General features: G+C 44.2%; 1 protein-coding gene across 1 annotated transcript in view; it reads right to left on the reverse strand.

The window, feature by feature from the left end:
- Positions 1 to 4,580: 4,580 nt before the first annotated feature.
- The window catches only part of cep89 (centrosomal protein 89), a 71,999-nt gene continuing 54,079 nt past the window's right edge, over positions 4,581 to 22,500 (reverse strand). Inside the window, 2 exon segments of the mRNA XM_048232188.1 lie at positions 4,581 to 6,790; positions 22,018 to 22,187. Of these exon segments, the coding sequence (XP_048088145.1) occupies positions 6,544 to 6,790; positions 22,018 to 22,187 (417 nt within the window). The 3' untranslated portion in view covers positions 4,581 to 6,543.

Raw genomic sequence — 22,500 nt, forward strand, 5'->3', positions numbered from 1 at the left:
GAGCCCATGTGGGCAAATTACATGGGGCCACTTTGGAAACTGGGCGGACAATCCCAAAAAAAACATATTTCAACCCATGTAGGACCCAGGTAGAATTTAAGGCTGGGTTCCAGAAGGGTCCAGTGTATGTTGCCCAGTTGGGACCCAAATAAAACCCAGTGTAATCCTGCATGGAGCCCATGTGGGCAAATGACATGGGGCCACTTTGGAAACCAAGGACAATCCCACAAAAACCCATATTTAGGACCCATGAGGTACCCATGTAGGACCCAGGTAGATTTTAAGGCTGGGTTCCAGAAGGGTCCAGCGTATGTTGCCCAGTTGGGACCCAAATAAAACCCAGTGTAATCCTGCATGGAGCCCATGTGGGCAAATGACATGGGGCCACTATGGAACCCGCGGACAATCCCATATTGGACCCATATTGGCAACACATATGGTACCCACATGGGCCCCATATACAAATGTTGGCTGGGTTGTTCAGGGCATTTAAAAAGTGCCATTTTTAATTGCAAAATGTGTGTAAAGCAGAAAATGTGTTTAGACTTTTGGAGACTTGAGAAGAGGTTTTGCTTTCTGTGTGTCAGTTTAAATAATTGTGCTATGCGTGTCATTACAAAACTGTAACAAGCCCATTTATGAACTTTTAGAAAGGAATCTCACATACTACACACACACACACACACACACATACTTACACACACACACATGCGCACGCACTTACATACACACAGTGTTCTGCTTTCAGGTGAAAACTGTCAAATTTTAACTGATTAAAAATTGACTTTGAAGCTTTGGATTACAGTGTTATTGCACTGACTTGTTTGGTGAAAAAAAAAAAAGTTTCAACAGCATGTGTGTGTATATGCAAATATTTTTCTGCATGTGAACAATCTGAAGAATTTTCTACAATTTGACCTATTTAATATAAGTGGAATGCCCAAACTGAGGTCGACCAAGCCGTCAGTCATCTGCAACACCAAGAGATCGTCGGCAGAGTCCAGGCAGGAAGAGCAGGGCTAGGGTGGGGAGAAGCGCCACGGTTCTGGTCCAGGGCCAACCACAAAGAGAGGAAGGAGATGGTGATGGTGGAGGTAACAAGAATGGAGGAAGAGCGCTACAAGATCAAGGGCATGTCGCAATGCCGACAGGGAAGCTGGACAACTTGGGAGGGAGTTGTCAACCGAAATATCACCTGGTCAGACCTGTGAAAGATACAACAGGCAAGGCTCAGCTTCCTCATCCGCTCAGCCAACAGTACGACACACTTCTGTGCCCTCGGAACTTTCACCAGTGGTTCGGGAGTGAGGAATGCTGCACACTCTGCAATACCCCTAACGCAAGCCTCCAGCACATTTTAGCAGGCTGTAAGATTATATTAAGTAGACTATGGTGATGTGATTTATAGAAATGCTACTGCTTGCTCACTTAAAGCCCTGGACTCAGTCTACCACTCTGCCCTGAGGTTCATCACTGGTGATGGCTATAGCACTCATCATTGTGTCCTCTATGGTAAAGTGGGTTGGTCATCTTTGACTGAAAGGAGACATAATCATTGGTATCTCTTTATTTACAAAGGTATTATTGGAAAATTACCAGGTTATATTTCAAACATGCTTGTTTGGAATTCTGGTCCCTATCAGACCAGATCAATTGACTGATGCTTAAGGTTCCTCATATCCACACTGAGTTGGCCTTTTGTTATAGTGCCCCTACTTCCTGGAATAATCTCCAATGTAACATAAAAATGAACTCTCTACTTTCCTATAATCAATTCAAATCTGTAATCACAAACCTTCCTATGTCAAATTGTACCTGTTTTATGTAAATGTTTTCCTAGTAATTTTATTACTGTTATTATTTTATTATTAATATTTTCTGTATTTTTATTTCCCTTCCTCCATCTAATAGTATGTAGGTTATCTTATTTGTTTTATTTTTCATAATTATTATACTATATCTCTTGTTATTCCATTATTACTGTGTAATCTCGGCTTCACTGAAAATGAGGACTACCCTCATTGAACCTCCGAGAATAAATAAAGATTGAATGAATGAATGAATGAATGAATGAAAAAGATCACGCTCTCCCAGGGACGCTACGGATGGCGCCACGATCAGGTCCTGAGAAGGCTAGCCGAGGTGCTAGAGGGGCGTCGACAGGGCAGCAAAGGGGTACCACTAGCAGAGAACCACAACCACGTCAGCTTTGTCACAGAAGGTGGGGGGAGAAGGAGTGGATCATGAGAGTTGACCTTGACAGGCAGCTCCGTTTCCCGGTCGAGATCTCTCCGCCCCGACATAGTGGTGTGGTCCACCCAGGCAAGATCTGTGCTCCTCATGGAGCTCACAATACCAGCCGAGGGGGGGATGGAGGCCGCCTACGAACGCATGAAGGCCAAGTCCAAGTACCCAAGTACCAGAGGCTGGCTGGAAGACCTCCATCTATCCAGTGGAGGTTGGATGCCGAGGCTATGTAGGGCTGTCAACCATCCGGCTTCTGAGGGACACAGGAGTGACCGGAGGGAACCTGAAGAAGGCAACCAAGGAGCTAGCGGAGGAGGCCGAGAAGAGGAGCTTTCGGCTCTGGCTGAGGAGGAAAGATAAGAGATGGGTAAAGAACAACTAACCCCAACAACAGCCGTAGAGGGAAACACCTATCAGCTGCAGGGGGTGACAGGGAGACGTCCCTGTCACTGACCCGTGGGCACTGGAGGAGGTGCGACCGGCAGCAATGTCTAGCAGGTGTTCCACCTACCTGGACATTTCACTATAAGCATACTAAAGATGAGAGTGCTTTTCATTATGCCCAACAGTGTGTAGTTGGTTAGACAAAAATCTGGTAATATGAATGAAGTGTGTGAATGAAAAAATGAAAAAAAGTTAGCAGAATTTTGATCATGCTATATGTAGTTTTGGTTGCCGTGCTTCATTTTGCAGGATACTGTATATAAATGGTATTTTGCGTTTGGGCGTGTGGTTTTGTGAATTGTGTGTGAATTTTGTGTGTGAACCAGTTTAGTTTGCAAAATTGTGTTTTAGCAATTGGAAAAAACTGTAACAAGCCCATTTATGAACTTTTAGGAAGGAATCTCACACACACAAACACAGTCTTCTGCTTTCACATACATGAACGACAGAAAACTATAACCTCTCATTTACAACACACAAAGCTTTACAACCAACACACTAAAACAAGAGCATAATGACAAGATGAATTATCTATTTGTACATCTGCATGTGTGTTTATGTGTGTGTGTGTGTGTGTGTGTGTGTGTGTGAAAGCAGATGCTTGGCTTTCCTCTTAGTTTCCTGGTGATGTTACTGATAGTCGGAGCCCAGAACTCATTAAGTTCCTCTTATGTTGACCTGCCTGAGACCTGTATCACATCAGGGATCTCTCTCACACACACACACAGAGGCCACTGATGACCCATTGGAATGGTTTCTCAGTCTGTAATGTGGCCAAATGCTTTTCATTGTTCCTTTATGATCCATTATGGGTCTATAAATCTATATCTGTCCATCATTATCTGCCAAATGAGCCTTATCATGAGAGCACACAACCAAATACACACACACACACACAAATACACACACAACCACCCATCCACACACACCCATAGACATACACAACCACCCATCTACACACACCCACCCATCCACACACACCCAGACCCACCCATCCACACACACCCATTGACACACACAATATCTGGCCTCTGCTATCACCTGATGAGCAAAAACACTCAAAGCCATAGAAACCCAAAGCCGTCTCTTGTCTCAAAGCTGTCTCATATCCTAATGTCGTGTCCTTAAGCTGTCTCATGTCCTTAAGTCTTCTCATGTTCTTAAGTCGTCTCATGACATGAAGTTGTCTTGCACTCTAAAACTGTCCCATGACTAAAAGCTGCCTCTTGTCTCAAAGCTGTCTCATGTCATTGTTTCACATCTTGAAGCTGTCTCACATCCTCCAGCTGTTTAATGTTCTAAAGCTGGTATTAGCTGTAAAAAGCTCAGAGTGGGGATGTCCTGAGATATTGCCACTCATGATAATTCATGGAATGCCTCTGGTCCAACCGGATCTAACTGTTGTAGTTGTAAGTCTAACTAAAGCTAATTTAATACCTAGGCAAAATGTATTGGCTATTTTAACACCTTAACTGCAAACACACAGCGATGAGTCAGCTCAGTGCTCCTGCATGCCACACAATAACTATACTGTATCTCATGGATGACACACACACAATAGCTATATCTCATGGATGACACACACACACACAATAGCTATATCTCATGGATGACACACACACACACACAATAGCTATATCTCATGGATGACAACTTTACTTGTTGACAGACTCTGCACTTTGCCCACCATTTAAATGAGGGCCCAGTGAGGTTACTTGTTAGAGTTGCATATAAATGAGGGCCCAGTGAGGTTACTTGTTAGAGCTGCATATAAATGAGGGCCAAGTGAGGTTACTTGTTAGAGCTGCATATAAATGAGGGCCCAGTGAGGTTACTTGTTAGAGCTGCATGGTTTAGGTTGTATAGGACTTAGCAGTTCTATCATATCCCATCCATAGCAGTGGTTATAACATATGAGTCTCACATGGAGAATTCAGGATTTTTCTATTTATTTATTTTTGGACCCCACAAGTCAGCTTTTACAGCCATCCACACCTGTAGAAAAGGCCAAAGCCGCAGGGGTCATGACCCTGTCCATCCACACCTGTAGAAAAGGCCAAAGTCGCAGGGGTCATGACCCTGTCCATCCACACCTGTAGAAAAGGCCTAAGCCGCAGGGGTCATGACCCTGTCCATCCACACCTGTAGAAAAGGCCAAAGCCACAGCGGTGATGACCGCTGTCCCCCAGCGTCAGTGGAACAAGACTTCAATTACACATATTAATAAGAAGACCTTGCTGCTACCGAGTCCCCATACACAATCAGCAAACACACACACACACACACACACATAATTGATAATGGGTATGATAATGGGCTCCAGGTCATCAGTGTTCATTCTTAATGATTCTCCCTTTATTCTCACAGCACAGGAAACACACTCTCTTCTAACACACACTCTCTTCTAACACACACAGTGTAAAAACAGCACATGTATTTTATGTGTTTCTCTGATACAAAATCAGTGAGCACTCAAGTGCATGTGCAAGTCCGTGACTAAATAGAAATGAGCTGTGCATCATTAGCGCTGTACCTCTGCCCGTATAACAGCGCTGTCCCATGCTAGTGTTTGTTTCTGTGTGTAGCGTATAACAGCGCTGTCCCATGCTAGTGTTTGGTTCTGTGTGTAGCGTATATAGCAGCGCTGTCCCATGCTAGTGTTTGGTTCTGTGTGTAGTGTGTAGTGTATAGCAGCGCTGTCTCATGCTAGTGTTTGGTTCTGTGTGTAGCGTATAACAGCGTTGTCCCATGCTAGTGTTTGGTTCTGTGTTTACCAGAGCAGCGCTGTCCCATGCTAGAGTTTGGTTCTGTGTTTACCATAGCAGCACTGTCCCATGCTAGAGTTTGGTTCTGTGCGTAGTGTAAAACAGCGCCGTCCCATGCTAGTGTTTGGTGTAGTATCCTCTGGGTCACCCGAGCATACAGCACTGGAAGCAGTAGGTAGGATTCCCATAAGGCACCTGGGCTCTGGGCAGAGCAGCAGCAGGAGGAGCGTGGCAGGCCCTATCGCATAGCTGCTGTGATGCTGTTATGCATAGGGGTTCATCAAGTGATCAAGGGGAATCCAGAGCTAATGAAACAGAACTATGTAAGGATGACTGCAAATGCTTTAGAAGTGAAAATAAAGATGATGAGAGTAAAGCTGAATGTTAAGTTCTATGTAAGGATGACTGTGTAGATTTAGAGCACAAACTTAACCTGTGTGTGCTATTATGACAGCAAATCCAAGTCTAATGCACCTTATACTGTACATACACACAGACACAGAGACACTCTCTCACACACAAACACACACACACACACACACACACACATGATGTAGGGCACGCACCTCTTATGCACATGTCTGGAATGCAGGCACCTCTCACACACACACACACACAGTCACACACACAAATATACATGAAACATATGGCTTTTCTGGTAACACACACATTCTAAAAACATTACAAACATTAAGAACAGTGCTTAAGGCTAAAATTAAGTGTTATAACAGCCCTCTGAGTGGCAGAGAGACGAATCTTCTGATTGGACATCCACGAGTAGCATGTCTGCTGAACAGCACCAGTAACCTATGAGAGGTATCCATAGTGATATGGGAGGAACAACGTTCTGCTTTTTGGTCACATGATCTAAAGAAGCTCCTTGGAGGATAGGTCAGAGAAGTCTGAATGGCCTTTAAGAGTCTGGGTCCACAAATTACAGGATTTGTGTGTGTGTGTATTTGTATGTGTATGTGTATGTGTGTGTGTGTGAGTGTGTGCACGTGTGTGTGTGAGTGTGTGCATATGTGTGTGTGTGTGTGTGTGTGTGTGTTGCAGTGGCCTCCTCAAACACACACGGAGACAGTAGTCAGGAATAGAACTCCAGTGGGTTTAGTGGACTGGCCTCTAGGGGGCGCTTTGCTGACTCTGCCAGGGGGAGGGGGCTGTGCAGGTGGCCTCGGGGCGACCCTCCAGGAGGGGTCCAGTCAGCAGGGAGGCCGTCGCTCAGGGCAACCAGCATCCCTGATGCAGGTGACTCCAGCGCGGCGTCACGGACACGCTGGCTTTCTCTGGAGACGGACTCCCACACTGCCTCCAGCTCAAACTCCACCTCCCTACAGAGACCAGGAGAGGAGGACAGAGAGGAGAGGAGGAGGAAAGGAGATATAAAATAGGAGATTAAAAAACCCACACTCCTCATTTGAGCCAAGCGAACCATCACTTCCTCATGACACACACTCCACACACACACATGTCAAAATCATCACACACACACACACTCATCTTGTCCACTAGAGGTCAGCAGCATCTCAGAGCAACAGAGCCAGTGACTGTAAAGCACATGGACACCATGGCATCATGCATGTACACCCTGAAGAAATCCAGTCCAGTTGGCAGAACTGGAGCCACAGTCTGTGCAGTTAGTGCGTTTTGGACCCAGAGCAGGTGGGATACATCAGTTAGTGCGTTTTGGACCCAGAGCAGATGGGATACACCAGTTAGTGCGTTTTGGACCCAGAGCAGGTGGGACACACTAGCCTGCAGATCCCTTCAGCGCATGCTGCCCATGTGTTTTTACAGTCATTGAGCAGGAGGAGGCAAACACACACACACACAGGGTCCCCCTCCCCCTGCACACACACATATCAATAATACCATTTGCACCTGTCAGCTAGAGGGCAGAGCAGAAGATTCACAGAAGATATACATTCACTGCACACACACACACACACACACACACACACACACACACACACACACACACACACACACACACACACACACACACACACACCTGGTTCCTTCGGGCCACAGCCAAGGCATTCACAACAACCCAGGTGCCTAGCAACAGGATCAGACATCACACAGACGCAGATAAAGGCACACACACGTACACACACACACACACACACACACTCACTCGTCCTGAGCCACAGGCGGTGCATCTCTGCCTACCACTCAACAGCACCATGAATACTGGGACTCTAAAAGAGGCAGAGAAGATGAACAACACAGCAGGCCCACTCCCAATTGTACAATTGTGAAGGTCTGGGTTTTCCCAGGCTAGTGCCCAAGTTTTAGGGACATTGGAAATGGGCTTCAAGGGCTTCTTGGCCAGACGGACCTGCAGAGAAAATTCCAAATTTGCCAAAGGTTTGTATGGTTATCCCCAGGCTAAACAAACACAGCACACATACTTTAACATCTAACACCAACAACTAACACCACTGAAACACAATCACACACTGAAACCTCCCTCCACTCCTCCACATCCACAGAATCACTGTCTGCCTCACAGAGCACCACAACATCAGAATCACAGGCTGTGCTCCTCATAGACTCAAATGGGAAGTTCCTGAACTCTGAAAAACTCTTCCCTGCACAACCAAACGTTGCAACAACACCAACGAGGCCCTCCGTCTCCTAACTCAGGACACTCTTGAGAAACCCAACAGTAATACACTGGGACAAATGTATAAGTATATAAGTATATATAGGGCTCTACAGTGCGCCCATTTCACTCGCACATGCGAGTAAAAATGATGCCGTGCGAGTGCAAAAAAATATTTAGGCACACTGGTGCGAATGACTTCTAACCATGTCAATGTTTGTCTACAAAATACACCGCAACATCGAGAAACATTACTGGTGCAAACCATAGAATCACGTCGCGAATGCAGCATAAAAACTACACCTCCCATCAATGTTAGCAGTTTCGCGTTGTGACTCGCTAGTAGTCGCTTCTTTCAAATCCAAGAGCGCGCAGAAAAAGCAGAAAGTTAGACTAGCCAGCCAAGATGCAAAGATTGAAGAAATTAGTTCTTCTATCCACCGAATTCAATAGAACAATAGAAAATAAAGTAGGCACTGATCTTTAAAATCCTGTTTCCTGTAGCCTAAATTAGTGCTGGGCGGTATGACCAAAAATGTATATCACGGTATTTTTCAAAATTATTATGGTTTCACGGTATATAACGGTATTTTTTTACCATGCATAATCAGATGTTCACAGCATTTTCTACAGGTTGAGAGAGGAATTGCTGCAGTACATTGACTAAGGATGGTCTATTTTACTGTCATGATGTAGAATAACTCCACACTAGTGGAAATGCAGTTTTGCATGGCCCCAAAAAATGATGCTGTTTACAAAGAGCCACTCATGATTCTAATGAAGAATCTAGACATCTTGTATAAAACCAATCCAAAAAGTAGTGCAACTTGCAATAATTATACTTTTTTGTTACAATTTAAAATAAAACCTCTCTGTTAATATGCTTACTCTGTCAAATAGGCAGGAATCAGAAATGTTATTGTGTGGTTTACATGACGTTAGTGGTAGGCTAACATTAACTTCATGTGGATGTGGATGTCTTGTTAGCCTGCCATGAGCTTCGGTTCGGTTCGCTAGGCAAAACATTATTAAAAAAAGTTCGTTTTGGTGCACTGATGACAGTCAGGATCATTTCTAACTAGCCAGCTAGTATTGCTCAGTGCATGTCTATAACACGCTTTACTTGCTACCTGGATAATTTCAGCGAATATTCTTAAGGTGAGATGAATGATAAGATCATTAAACTTTACTGTGTTCGGTGGGTTGCTAACTAACGACATCACCTACTAGCCAGCTACAGCTGTTGAACAATCTCAATAGAATTTTTCGTTGACGGTAAATCCTTTTTCAATGCAGTATCCCTTAACATTTTTCCTTAACTAAAGAAACAATTTAAGGTATTATTTCTGTGCAACACCCTTAAATAAACCCCTTACCTAAGGAAAAATTAAGCCTTAAGGGTCATACTTCAGGGGAAAAACGTAAAGGTGTTTTTGTGTTTACCCTCACTATGCCTCGCAGTGGCACCATCGCGTGCATGTGGAAAAAAGTCCGTCTGAAACACTGTCGGCGGCGCAGCGTTCCAAACGTTGTGTAATCAAATACACCGGTATGGCGGTATATTAAAAATTCATATCATAACGAAAATATACACCGGTATACGGTGTGAACCGGTATACGGTGTGAACCGGTATACCGCCCAGCACTAGGCTAAATGTTGTCAGTCATTCTTAATATTAGCAATTGGTGCACTGGCATGTTTAACTGTTAGCTGCAGTATAATGTTAGATTATGTGTAAGTTAAGTACAGATCTGACTGTGCGCCCAAATTTTTGTCTGTGCTCCTAAATTTTTTAACTTGGGCGCACAAGTGCTCTTGAAAAAAAATGTTAGTGTAGAGCCCTAGTTTTTTTTGATCCCGTGAGGGAAATTTGGTCTCTGCATTTATCCAAATCTGTGAATTAGTGAAACACACTCAGCACACAGTGAGGTGAATCACACACTAATCCCGGCGCAGCGGTGCTCGGGGAGCAGTGAGGGGTTTGGTGCCTTGCTCAAGGGCACTTCAGCCGTGCCTACTGGTCGGGGTTCGAACCTGGCAACCCTCCAGTTACAAGTCCGAAGCGCTAACCAGTAGGCCACAGCTGCCCGCCAGTGGACTGCAGAAGCAATAAAGAAGGTGAAAAAGGCAGCATGGACTTCCCAGAGTCCTGCATCGTAATTCCTCCCCCGCTTCCACGCTAGGACTTCCCACTCCACATCATCCATGACATCAGTGCAGAGTTAACCAGAAGCTGCTCTGCCCTGCCAAATGTCCATATAGCTCCTCACCCCTCCATCGCCCCATGAGAGTTCTATGACGGACTTCATCTCCACAAGGATGAGTCAGAAAAAGAATAGTTGAAAAAATAAAGAACAACAGATAGGAGCAGAAATACCAGAGGGATCTCTATAGAAAAGACCAGAGGGTTCTCTATAGAAAAGACCAGAGGGATCTCTATAGAAAACACCAGAGGGTTCTCTATAGACAAGACCAGAGGGATCTCTATAGAAAACACCAGAGGGATCTCTATAGAAAAGACCAGAGGGTTCTCTATTTCAAGTCAAGTCAAGTCGGCTTTTATTGTCAATTTCTTTACATGCACTGGTCATACAAAGAATTGAAATTTCGTTTCTTACTTTCCCATGCAGACATAGACATACTTTAAATACAGACATAGACATACTATAGACATACCCATAGACAATAAACATTAAATTAAAGTGCAAGACTGAAATATAGAACATGTATGTATCAAAATAGAAATATAGGACATATATATAAAAAAAAAAATAGAGGTAGTTGAGTTGTATATTTATATAGTCTTAACAGTTACATGAACTTGTGCTTGTGTGACCTGTATATTTACATTGATATGCAGTATGCAGTAATTTCAAGTATATCAGGCTTGATGTGAAGCAGCAACACGTTAGCCTCTTTGCCAGTCACAGTGCAGTTCCACAGGGCGGTGGGGGGGGGTTAGGGTAGACAGGATACTAGTTTCCTAGGTTCCTGGCTGGCTGGGGGGGGGCTGTCAGTGATGGGAGAGTGGGTAGAGTGTTCAGCATCCTGATTGCTTGGTGGATGAAGCTACTTGCCAGTCTGGTGGTGGGGGGGGCGGAGGCTCCTGTACCGCTTTCAGAGGGCAGGAGGCTGAACAGTTCGTGTGCAGGGTGGGTTGTATCCTTGACAATCATTAGTGCTTTGGCGGGTGAGGCGGGTGGTGTAAATGTCCTGCAGGGAGGGGAGTGGTGCTTCAATGATCCTCTTAGCTGTGTTAACAGTGCGCTGGAGGGTCTTCCTGTTCTGATCTGTGCAGCTTCGCCCCACACTGTGATGCTGCTGGAGGCGATGCTCTCGATGTTCCCTCTGTAGAATGTAGTCATGACGGAGGCGTGGCACTTGCCTTCTTCACTTTGCGCCAAAGTAGAGGGCTGCTGGGCTTTCTTCGCCAGTGATGCTGTGTTGGTGGTCCAGGAGAAGTAAGCTGATGTGCACCCCCAGAAATTTTGTGCTGCTCACTCTCTCCACAGCATCTCCGTCGATGGACAGTGGTGGCAGTTGTTTGTGACCTCTCTGAAAGTTGACAACAATCTCCTTGGTCTTGCTGACATTTAGCAGGAGGTTGTTGTCTTTGCACCATTTAGCCAGCAGGTCTACTTCTTCTCTGTAGTGAGCCTCATCGCCCTTAGTGATGAGGCCCACCAGTGTTGTGTCGTCCGCAAACTTCACCAGATGGTTGGAGCTGTGAGTGGTTGTACAGTCATGTGTTAGCAGTGTGAAGAGGGGGCTGACCACACACCCTTGAGGGCCCCCGTGCTCAGGGTCAGAGTGCTTGAGGTGTTGTCCCCGACCGCATTACTGCTTGTGGTCTCTGCAACAGGAAGTCCAGCAGCCAGTTGCAGAGGGAGGTACTGAATCCTAGCTTGTCCAGTTTGCTGATGAGTTGTTGTGGTATTATGGTATTGAATGCTGAACTGAAGTCTATGAACAGCATTCTCTCATATGAGTCTTTATTGTCTAAGTGGGTGAGGGCTGGATGGAGGGCGGAGCAGATTGCATCCTCCGTGGATCGTTTGGCTCGGTATGCAAACTGGAAGGGGTCCAGGGTGGGGGGTAGGGTAGCTTTGATGTGTGACATGACTAGCCGTTCGAAGCACTTCATGATTATGGGCGTGAGTGCTACAGGACGGTAGTCATTGAAGCATGATGGTGATGATTTCTTTGGCACGGGTATGATGGTGGCAGTTTTGAAAAGTGATGGGATGACTGCTTGCTCCAGAGAGGTGTTGAAAATGTCTGTAAAAACATCCTTCAGCTCTTCTGCACAGTCCTTCAACACTCGTCCTGGTATGTTGTCTGGGCCTGCTGCTTTGTGTGGGTTAGTGGTGGCTAGTGTCCTCTTCACGCTGGCAGAGGACAGGTACAGGGGTTGGTCGTGGGGGGGAGGTGGGGTTTTCTGTGGGTGAGTGTCATTTTGTGCTTCAAAACGGGCGAAAAAACTGTTCAGGTCATTTAGCAGAGAGGTGTTGTTCTCACAGCTCCGTGGCGCAGGCTTGTAGTCAGTGATGGCCTGTATGCCCTGCCATAGGCTCTGTGCATCTCTGCTGTCTTTGAAGTGTGTTGTTATTTTGTCTGTGTAATCCTTTTTGCCTTCCTGATGCCCTGGGACAGGTTAGCCCCTCGCTGTTCTTAGGCCAGCTACATCTCCAGCTCTGAAGGCTTTGTCTCTGGCCCTCAGCAGTCTGTGGGCGTCTCCTGTCAGCCATGGCTTCTGGTTGCCCCAGTGGTGATGTGTTTTATTTCTGTAACATCATCGATGCATTTGGTGATGTAGGAGGTCACAGTGTCTGTGTGTTCCTCAATGTCAATGTGGTTGTTGTGGGTGGCAGCTGTTTTGAAGATATCCCAGTCTGTTGTTTCAAAGCAGTCCTGAAGTTGTGAGGCGGCCCCCTCCGCCACATTCTCACCTCCTTCAGAACCGGTTTGGTGACTTTTGCTCTTTGTCTGTATCGGGGCAGCAGCAGGATGCTAATGTGGTCTGATTGCCCGATGTGGGGGAGGGGTTTGGCTTTGTAGGCTTCTTCCTGTGGGGTGTAAACAAGGTCCAGGGTGTTTTGTCCTCTTGTTGGGAAGTTTACATGTTGGTGAAATTTTGGTAGTACAGTTTTGAGATTGGCGTGATTGAAGTCCCCAGCGATGATTGTGAAGGCATCCGGGTGTTCACTTTGTTGTTCACTGACGGCCTGATACAGCTCATTCAGTGCCATGCTCCTGTCACTGTTTTTGTTGCTGGGGGATGTACACCGCGACCAGCAGAATCGCTGCAGTGAATTCCCTGGGGAGGTAGAAGGGTCGGCACTTAATTATCATAAACTCCGCCAGTGGAGAGCAGTGTCTGTGTACTACCGTAGCGTCTCGGCACCAAGCATCATGTGTGTAAACACAAACTCCTCCACCACGCCTTTTGTCTGCTAGGGCTCGGTCAGCTCGATAGTATGTTAGCTGCTCCAGGTGTATAGCAGAGTCGGGGATGTTATCGTTGAGCCATGATTCAGTGATAACAGTCACGCAGCAGTTACTCACTGTCTTGTTTGCTGATCTTAGCAACCGAATGTCGTCCATCTTATTGTCCAGTGATCTTACGTTTGCCAGGAATATGGATGGTATAGGGTATACCATATATAGTGGGCGAGTTGGGTTGGCTGCTAGCCTTGTTCCGACGCCAGCTCGCTTGCCTCTCTATCTTGTCCTGGCACACCGCTTGCGGTGACGCCGGCCAGGTGAAGCAGACGGGTCCGATGTTGTGGTAGGCAGGCGAAGTATTCCCAGTTCAGCCAGCGTCTCTGTTTTTATGTCCAAAACATCGATACTGTTGTTTTCCTTCCGTATCTGCAACAGTTGCTGTCGGCTGTACATGCGTTCCGACGTAGTTTCATGCGATAAACATTCCGAAAAACACATTTTAACAACAAAAAAACACTGCACGTTCAGGAGAAGCAAGGAGTCGCTGCATCTACATGCGCCACTCAACCGGATATATAAAAGACCAGGGGGTTATCTATAGAAAATAACCGGGGGATCTGTATAGAAAAGACCAGGGGGTTCTCTATAGAAAAGACCAGAGGGTTCTCTATAGAAAAGACCAGAGGGGTCTCTATAGAAAAGACCAGGGGGTTCTCTATAGAAAAGACCAGAGGGTTCTCTATAGAAAAGACCAGAGGGGTCTCTATAGAAAAGCCCAGAGGGATCTCTATAGAAAACACTAGAGGGTTCTCTATAGACAAGACCAGAGGGATCTCTATAGAAAACACCAGAGGGTTCTCTATAGAAAAGACCAGAGGGATCTCTATAGAAAAGACCAGAGGGTTCTCTATATAAAATATCAGAGGGTTCTCTATATAAAAGACCAGGGGGTTATCTATAGAAAATAACCGGGGGATCTGTATAGAAAAGACCAGGGGGTTCTCTATAGAAAAGACCAGAGGGTTCTCTATATAAAATATCAGAGGGTTCTCTATATAAAAGACCAGAGGGTTCTCTATATAAAATATCAGAGGGTTCTCTATATAAAAGACCAGGGGTTATCTATAGAAAATAACCAGGGGATCTGTATAGAAAAGACCAGGGGGTTCTCTATAGAAAAGACCAGAGGGTTCTCTATATAAAATATCAGAGGGTTCTCTATGTAAAAGATCAGAGGGTTCTCTATATAAAAGAGCAGAGGGATCTGTAGAGAAGAGGCAGAAGATGAATGGATGCCTATGCATGGTATTGTGTTAGCTCTGCATAGCTGCAGGGCATTAGTAGCCATGTCGTAGCATATGTTGTCGAGATGGGCCAGCATAGCTACTGAGTGGTGCTGGATGTGTAGAGATGGGCTAGCATAGCTACTGTGTGGTGCTGGATGTGTAGTGATGGGCTAGCATGTTGTTGAGATGGGCAAGCAGGTAGTCTGAAATTTTTCATTCATGAAATTCAATTCAATCTTCCCTGAGTTTCAAATGTATACAAATGAGGCACAAGTGCTGTACATGCTCAGAGAACAAGGACTTGGCCACAACTGCACATCTGTAGCAGCTTGCCATAACCTGAGGACATCCAGTAAGACCATAACTACCAACAATGTTGGTTAACACTTTACTTGACAGTATCAGCTAGTGTTAATTTTGTCACCTATTTTTAATTTAGTCTTAGTCTTAGTCTTGTGACGAAATGTCCTTTTTAGTCTTTGTCATATTTAGTCATTCAAATATCATTTTTGTTAGTCAAGTTTTAGTCAACTAAAAGTCTCGTCATTTTAGTCTAGTTTTAGTCAAAAGAAAACTAAAGCTATCTTAGTCTTAGTCAGTTTTATTCAAAACATTTTAGTCTTTTTTTATAACAAATTATTTCTGATTACCATTTCAGTCAAATAGTGTTTCACACATCTCAATTTTCTAACAATATTGTGTGTCCACAGGCAGGGGCGCCTTAATACCACCTGAGGCCCCTGGGCTATATGTTTTTAAGGCCCCCCAAACCGCAAATACTAATTATGATACCCGACGTGTGCTTTTGGTTGATATAGCCTAACATGCAGTGTAGCCTATCATTATTGAGCCTATGTAAAACATTTACATTAACAGAAACAGAAAGCCCTTAATCACGTCAGCCTACCCATGACATCGCTTATCAAAACGGTTAGCCTACTGCACGAAAACAACAGCCTTGAACTTTTACAACACTATAGGCTAAGTTAAAAGATGGGTTACACATATGGACGTTTCAAGCTTTTCAAAAGTGCATGTGTTTGTCGTCGGGGTTCCCCCAGGAGGTTTTTGAAATTCTGTCTACTTAACACACCATTCTAACACAGATTGGGAGGGACAGAAATACTTTTAGCCTACAGAACAAGCAGCTGGCTCATGTGACGTGAACATTGGCTACCTTATGCATTATCACTACACTTCCCAACATGGAGACATATCTCACGTTAACAATCATAAAACATAACATAGGATATTATTTGTGCGAATATGGGTTAGCACAAAGTTAGCTTTTGGTGAACGGAGATGCAGATCACTAATTCATTTCTTTGCGCAGCAGCCCATGTTCTGCATTCACTCCAGAGAGACAAGTGAAATAGGCCTACATGTTTTTAAAGCCGTTTCATTGCCAGGCTATTTGCTACGATATTTACCTGTTATGCCTTCTGTTTTCATGGACAGTTACAGGAATCCACGTCATTCGTTTATCGTTGCTTCAATCCAACCCACGTTATCTCCAGAGTTTGTAAATTTGTCAGTCAGTTTCAGCCTCTCCTGTAGCTCCTCTACTTTGGGATTTATTAAGTTTTGTTACATTTTGTTACACTTCAGAAGAGAAGACAAAGCCCTATTGTTTTTGTAAGGATTATTATTATTATTACGAGTATTTTAACTTTGTCTCAGAGCGTTTTCCTTTTTTGAGGTGGTTAACATGGGTGAAAAGTCTTGAAATTTGGCACACACATCAGGTGTCACGCAAAGCAGTTAGGTACAAGAGCTTGCCCCCGGGCGTGACCCAGGGACTCAGTAGCGCCCCCTTAGGTGACTGATGCAGTGGTTGGCACATACTTTTAGCTAGACACATCAAATTTGGTAGGTGTCTCCCCAAGATGAACAACTTTCGTATGTACAATGCATTAGCCACGCCCAACAGGAAGTGAGGTATTTGGGATTTTGTGCGGACTAAAATGTGATGAATTGTGATGCTAAAAGAGGTGCTTCTCATCAGTGAAAACGCATGAAATTTGGCACACACGTCAAGAGGTACCATGAATACACAGGGGAAAAGCCTTGGCACTGGGCTTGGCCCAGAAACTCCATAGCGCCCCCTTATGTCACTGTGACTTGTGGTTGGCATATAGTTTTAGATACACACACCAAATTTGGTGGGTGTATGTAACTCCCAAAAACAATCAACTTTTGTATTAACATGCCATTAGTCACGCCCACAGGAAGTGAGGTAATTGAGATTTTGTGCGTTGTGGACATGATCAATTTTAACATACTCCTCCTAGACGGTTTGTCAGATTCATGTAAAATTTGACAAATATTATGCCAAGATGTTGCTGATGTTAAATTGTGAAGGGATTTTTGATATGTTGTAATATGTCAAGATTTTAATAATTCACCATATAAAAAGGAAATGTGTCATAAAGTCACAGTGCATTGAATGAATGGGTTGAAACTTCTCAGGTTAATAGATATTACGATTATGTTGATATCCAGACACCCAATGGGCCTGCCTGGCACAGCGCCACCACCTGGACAAGTAGGAAATGTGCCAGAAATGGACAATGCCTTAAGTAATTGATCTCAAACTTTATAAAATATTGGATATCATTATTGTGATGATATTCACACATATATTTCACATGCCTAGCATAGCGCCACCATCTGGCCAAACAGGAAATATGCCAGAAATGCTCTATGCTTTGAATGAATGGTCTGAAACTTCTCAGGTTAATAGATATTATAATTATGTTGATATCCAGACACCCAATGGGCCTGCCTGGCATAGCGCCACCACCTGGCAAAGTAGGAAATGTGCCAGAAATGGACAATGCCTTAAGTGATCGATCTGAAACTTAATAAAACATTGGATATCATTATTGTGATTATATTCACATGTGTAATTCACATGCCTAATATAGCGCCACCATCTGGCCAAAAAGTGTATCAGAAATGTTCTTTGCTTAAAATGAATAATCTGAAATTTCTCAGGTTAATATTATGATTATGATGACACACAATGAGCCTGCCTTGCATTGTGTCCCCACCTGGCCAAGCAAGTAAATGTGCCAAAAAAAAACATGGAAAAACAAATAGCACACACATCAAATATGAAAATTTTACACATGCACCACGTCGGTGCTTTGTTAGATTCTGAAATGTAACGGGTGGCGGCCTACAGGTGCTCGGGCCCGCCATTGCCGCTTGCGGCTATATTTATTATTGTTATTCCACTTTTTTGCTTTCCTGTTTTTGAGGTGGTTAACATGGTCGAAAACTCTTGAAATTTGGCACACACGTCAGGTGTCACGCATCGCAGTTAGGTACAAGAGCTTGACCCTGGGCGTGGCCCAGGGACTCGCTAGCGCCCCCTTAGGTGACTGATCCCGTGGTTGGCAAATATTTTGAGGTGGTTAACTTAATCGAAAAGTCTTGAAATTTGGCACACACATCAGGTGTCACACAAAGCAGCTAGGTAAAAAAGCTTGGCCCCGGGTATGGCCCAGAGACTCGCTAGCGCCCCCTTATGTCACTGTGACTTGTGGTTGGCATATAGTTGTAGATACACACACCAAATTTGGGGGGGGGGGGGGGTATGTAACTCCCAAAAACAAACAACTTTTGTATTAACATGCCATTAGCCACGCCCACAGGAAGTGAGGTAATTGAGAATTTGTGCGTTGTAGACATGATCCATTTTAACGTACTCCTCCTAGACGGTTGATCCGATTCATGTGAAATTTGGTATACATGACGCCGAGATGTTCCTGATTCTAAATTGTGAAGCCTTTTTTTGATATGTTGTAATTTGACAAAATGGCGAAATTGTTAATTTTAATACCGTTCCACACAAACAATAAATGTGTCATAATTCACCATGCATGGCTTGAAATGTTTTAAATTTCACAGGTCATTGAAGACCATGTTAATGATAACATTCACATGCCCATAATGCATGTTTGGCATAGCGCCACCAACTGGCAACAGAAAGAATGACAATTATCCTGATGTCACATGATCAATTTGAACATACTCCTCCTAGACGTTTTGTCAGATTCATTTGAAATTTGGCAAACATTATGCCAAGATGTTGCTAATGTTAAATTGTGAATGGATTTTGGGATGTTGTAATATATTTGATATGATTTTAATATCTCACCACATAAACAGAAAATGTGTCATAAATCACAGTGCATTGAATGAATGGTCTGAAACTTCTCAGGTTAATAGATATCATGATTATGATGATATCCAGACACCCAATGGGCCTGCCTGGCATAGCGCCACCACCTGGCCAAGCAGGAAATGTGCCAGAAATGGACAATGCCTTAAGTGATTGATCTGAAACTTTATAAAATATCGGATATCATTATTGTGATGATATTCACATGCGTAATTCACAGGCCTAGCATAGCGCCACCTTCTGGCCAAGCAGGAAATGTGCCAGAAATGCTCTATGCTTTGAATAAATGTTCTGAAACTTTTCAGGTTAATAGATATCATGATTATGATGATATCCAGACACCCAATGGGCCTGCCTGGCATAGCGCCACCACCTGGCCAAGCAGGAAATGTGCCAGTAATGGACAATGCCTTAAGTGATTGATCTGAAACTTTATAAAATATTGGATATCATTATTGTGATGATATTCACATGCGTTATTCACAGGCCTAGCATAGCGCCACCATCTGGCCAAGCAGGAAATGTGCCACAAATGCTCTATGCTTTGCATAAATGGTCTGAACCTTCTCATGTTAATAGATATTATGATTATGATGATATCCAGACACCCAATGGGCCTGCCTGGCATAGCGCCACCACCTGGTCAAGCAGGAAATGTGCCAGAAAATGGACAATGCCTTAACTGATTGATCTGAACGTTTACAAAAAATTTGGATATCATTATTGTGATGATATTCACATGTGTAATTTCCATGCCTAACATAGCCATGCCAACCAAAAAGTGTATCAGAAATGTTCTTTGCTTAAAATGAATGGTCTGAAATTTCTCAGGTTAATATATATTATGATGACACCCAATGGGCCTGCCTTGCATTGCGCCCCCACCTGGCCAAGCAAGTACATGTGGCAGAAAATCAAATACAAAAACAAATAGCACACGCATCAAATATGTACATTTCACAAACGCACCACGTCGGTGCTTTGTTGGATTCCGACATGTCACGGCTTGCGGCCCGCAGGTGCTCGGGCCCGCCATTGCCGCTTGCGGCTATATTTATTATTGATTCATTATTATTATTAGGAGGCCCCTCATTGGTCGAGGCCCTTGGGCTTCAGCCCAAGTAAGCCCCTGCATTAAGGCGCCAGTTTCCACAGGGCTACTCGACTGTTATAATTACTCATTCTGATTTTTTTGTCAGTCAGTACATGCACAGGTAAGTCGAGCTACAGTTATAGCTCGGCTGGGATTTGGCCATAGACAGTAAAAGATTTGACTGGACCACTGTCATGATCTTCATAGACCAGTGTTTCACAAAGTGTGGTCCGCAAGCTATCCCAAGTGGTCCACGAGCAGACGTGGTAAAATATAATATAGATGAGTTGTTTGCAATATTGAACCAACTTGTATGTATATTCAAACTGTTCTACAACACTGTCTATGTCAGATATGCCAGTTTAAATCATATGAATCCTCTGACACAATTAAACAAAGTGCAGACAATAAGCAAGGTGGTTCAGTGAGTATTGTGTAGGCTAATATACTGCTAGGTCTATTTTATTTTTTTAGCTAGGTGGTCCGTGCGTTTCTTTTTTATTGATTAGTTAAGTGGTCCTTCATCTAAAAAAAGTTTGAGAAACACTGTCTTGGACCCAAGTATGAATGTTTTACTCCGCCACGCTAGATGGCGATATGCGCCCACACGCAACACAAACTCTCAATCTTAGCTAACTTGCTGCCAAACTTTCCATATTAGCTTACTTGCTAGCAAACTCTGCATCATCAGTGTAGCCAGTTAAATAGTTGACATTACTTGCAGAAAATGTTCGTATGGACATTCTGGGGGATGTTAATTTGTATATGTATGAGAGAAGCTTCAACTTCTGGGTATGTAGCATTGTGGCATAAAGCCTAACTCTGGCAGAAATCTCCGGTGTTCTTGTTCCATGTAGTTTCCTGCTGCAGCCACAGGGTTGCAGCAACAGCACGTAGACTAGCCTACAGGAAAGCTGCTGCGTATGAACCATGAACTCATTCGGAATATTTTGAAAAGGTAACAGCTATTCTGTCTTCTCATTTTGTAGACGAAAATGGAAGAGAAATTTTATCTTAGTTTTTATTTCATGCAAAACATTTTAGTCTCGTCTTTTTTCGTCAACAATAATGCATCTTGTATTATTAATGCAAGATAGTCTTAGTCAGTGTTTCAGGACATTAGTGCAGTCTCGTCATCGTCTCGTCTTAGTCATGGAAAAAAAGGTTGTTGACGAACATTTTTCCTCTCGTCTCGTCTGACGAAATTAACACTAGTATCGGCATAACCTCTAACTCTAACTCTAACCCTAAACCTAACCCTAACTCTAACCTTAGTCCTAAACCTAACCCTAATCCTAACTTGTTATGACAAAAACCGAATGTCACTTCATAACAGAAGTGTTCAGGACAGTGTCATGTCACTCTTATGTCAATACAGTCAAGTAAAGTGTAACCCAATGTTGTATGTTTGTTATTATTATTGGAATTGCAGTTTGATGCTTTTTATTATCGTCTTACTAATTTTCCTATAACATATTTGTCCATCTCTGTGTGTATGTAATTGAGCTTTGGCAATAATGTCACTGAATTGTTCATGCCAATAAATTTCTTGAATTTAACTGAAATTGGAGAGAGAGAGAGAGGGAGAGAGAAAGAGAGAGAGAGCGAGAGAGGGGGGTAGATGGAGAGAGAAAGATAGAGATGGAGAGAGAGAGATGGGTGGATGAAGCGGAGTGGTAAAGGAGTGACGATGCAGTACCATGGGGCTCCTCCTCCTCCTCCACTACCTCCTGCTCCACTGTGTTATTGGCTGCCGTGGCGACAGGCAGGGCGCATTGCCTTGGTGCTGTACTGCACTGTGCTGCTCTGTAGACACACACACACACACACACACACACACACACACACACAGAGCTCTTCTGCTGCAGCACTCCATCCAGAGTCTCCTGCTTGTCCCTGAGCAGCCACATACACACACACACACACACACACACACCTCTTCTGCTGCAAAGCTCCGTCCAGTGCCTCTTGCTTGTTCCTGAGAAGGCGTGCCAGGTGCTGGCGCTCCCTTAGGAAGCTCTCGGCCTGACCAGCAAACGCCTCCTCTTGCTCCACCAGACGCCGGCCGAGACCGCTCACACTGCCCAACGCCTCCCGCTTATACACCTGAGAGAGAGAGAGAGAGAGAGGGAGAGAGGGAGAGAGAGAGAGTATTAGACCCAGACCACTCACACTGCCATACACCTCCTGCTTATACATCTGAGAGAGAGGGAGAGAGAGATAGAGAGAGAGAGAGTGGGACAGAGAGAAAGGAAGAGAGGGAAAGAAAGAGAATGTGTGTGCGAGAGAGGTAGAGTGTGTGAGAGAGATAGAGGGAGAGAGAATGTGTGTGAGGGAGAGTGTGTGTGTGAGAGAGGGAGAGAGAGTGTGTGTGTGTGAGAGAGAGGAAGAGAGTGTGTGTGTGCGTGTGTGTGTGTGT

This window comes from Alosa alosa, chromosome 21 (assembly GCF_017589495.1).
Source record: "Alosa alosa isolate M-15738 ecotype Scorff River chromosome 21, AALO_Geno_1.1, whole genome shotgun sequence".
Taxonomy (NCBI): domain Eukaryota; kingdom Metazoa; phylum Chordata; class Actinopteri; order Clupeiformes; family Clupeidae; genus Alosa; species Alosa alosa.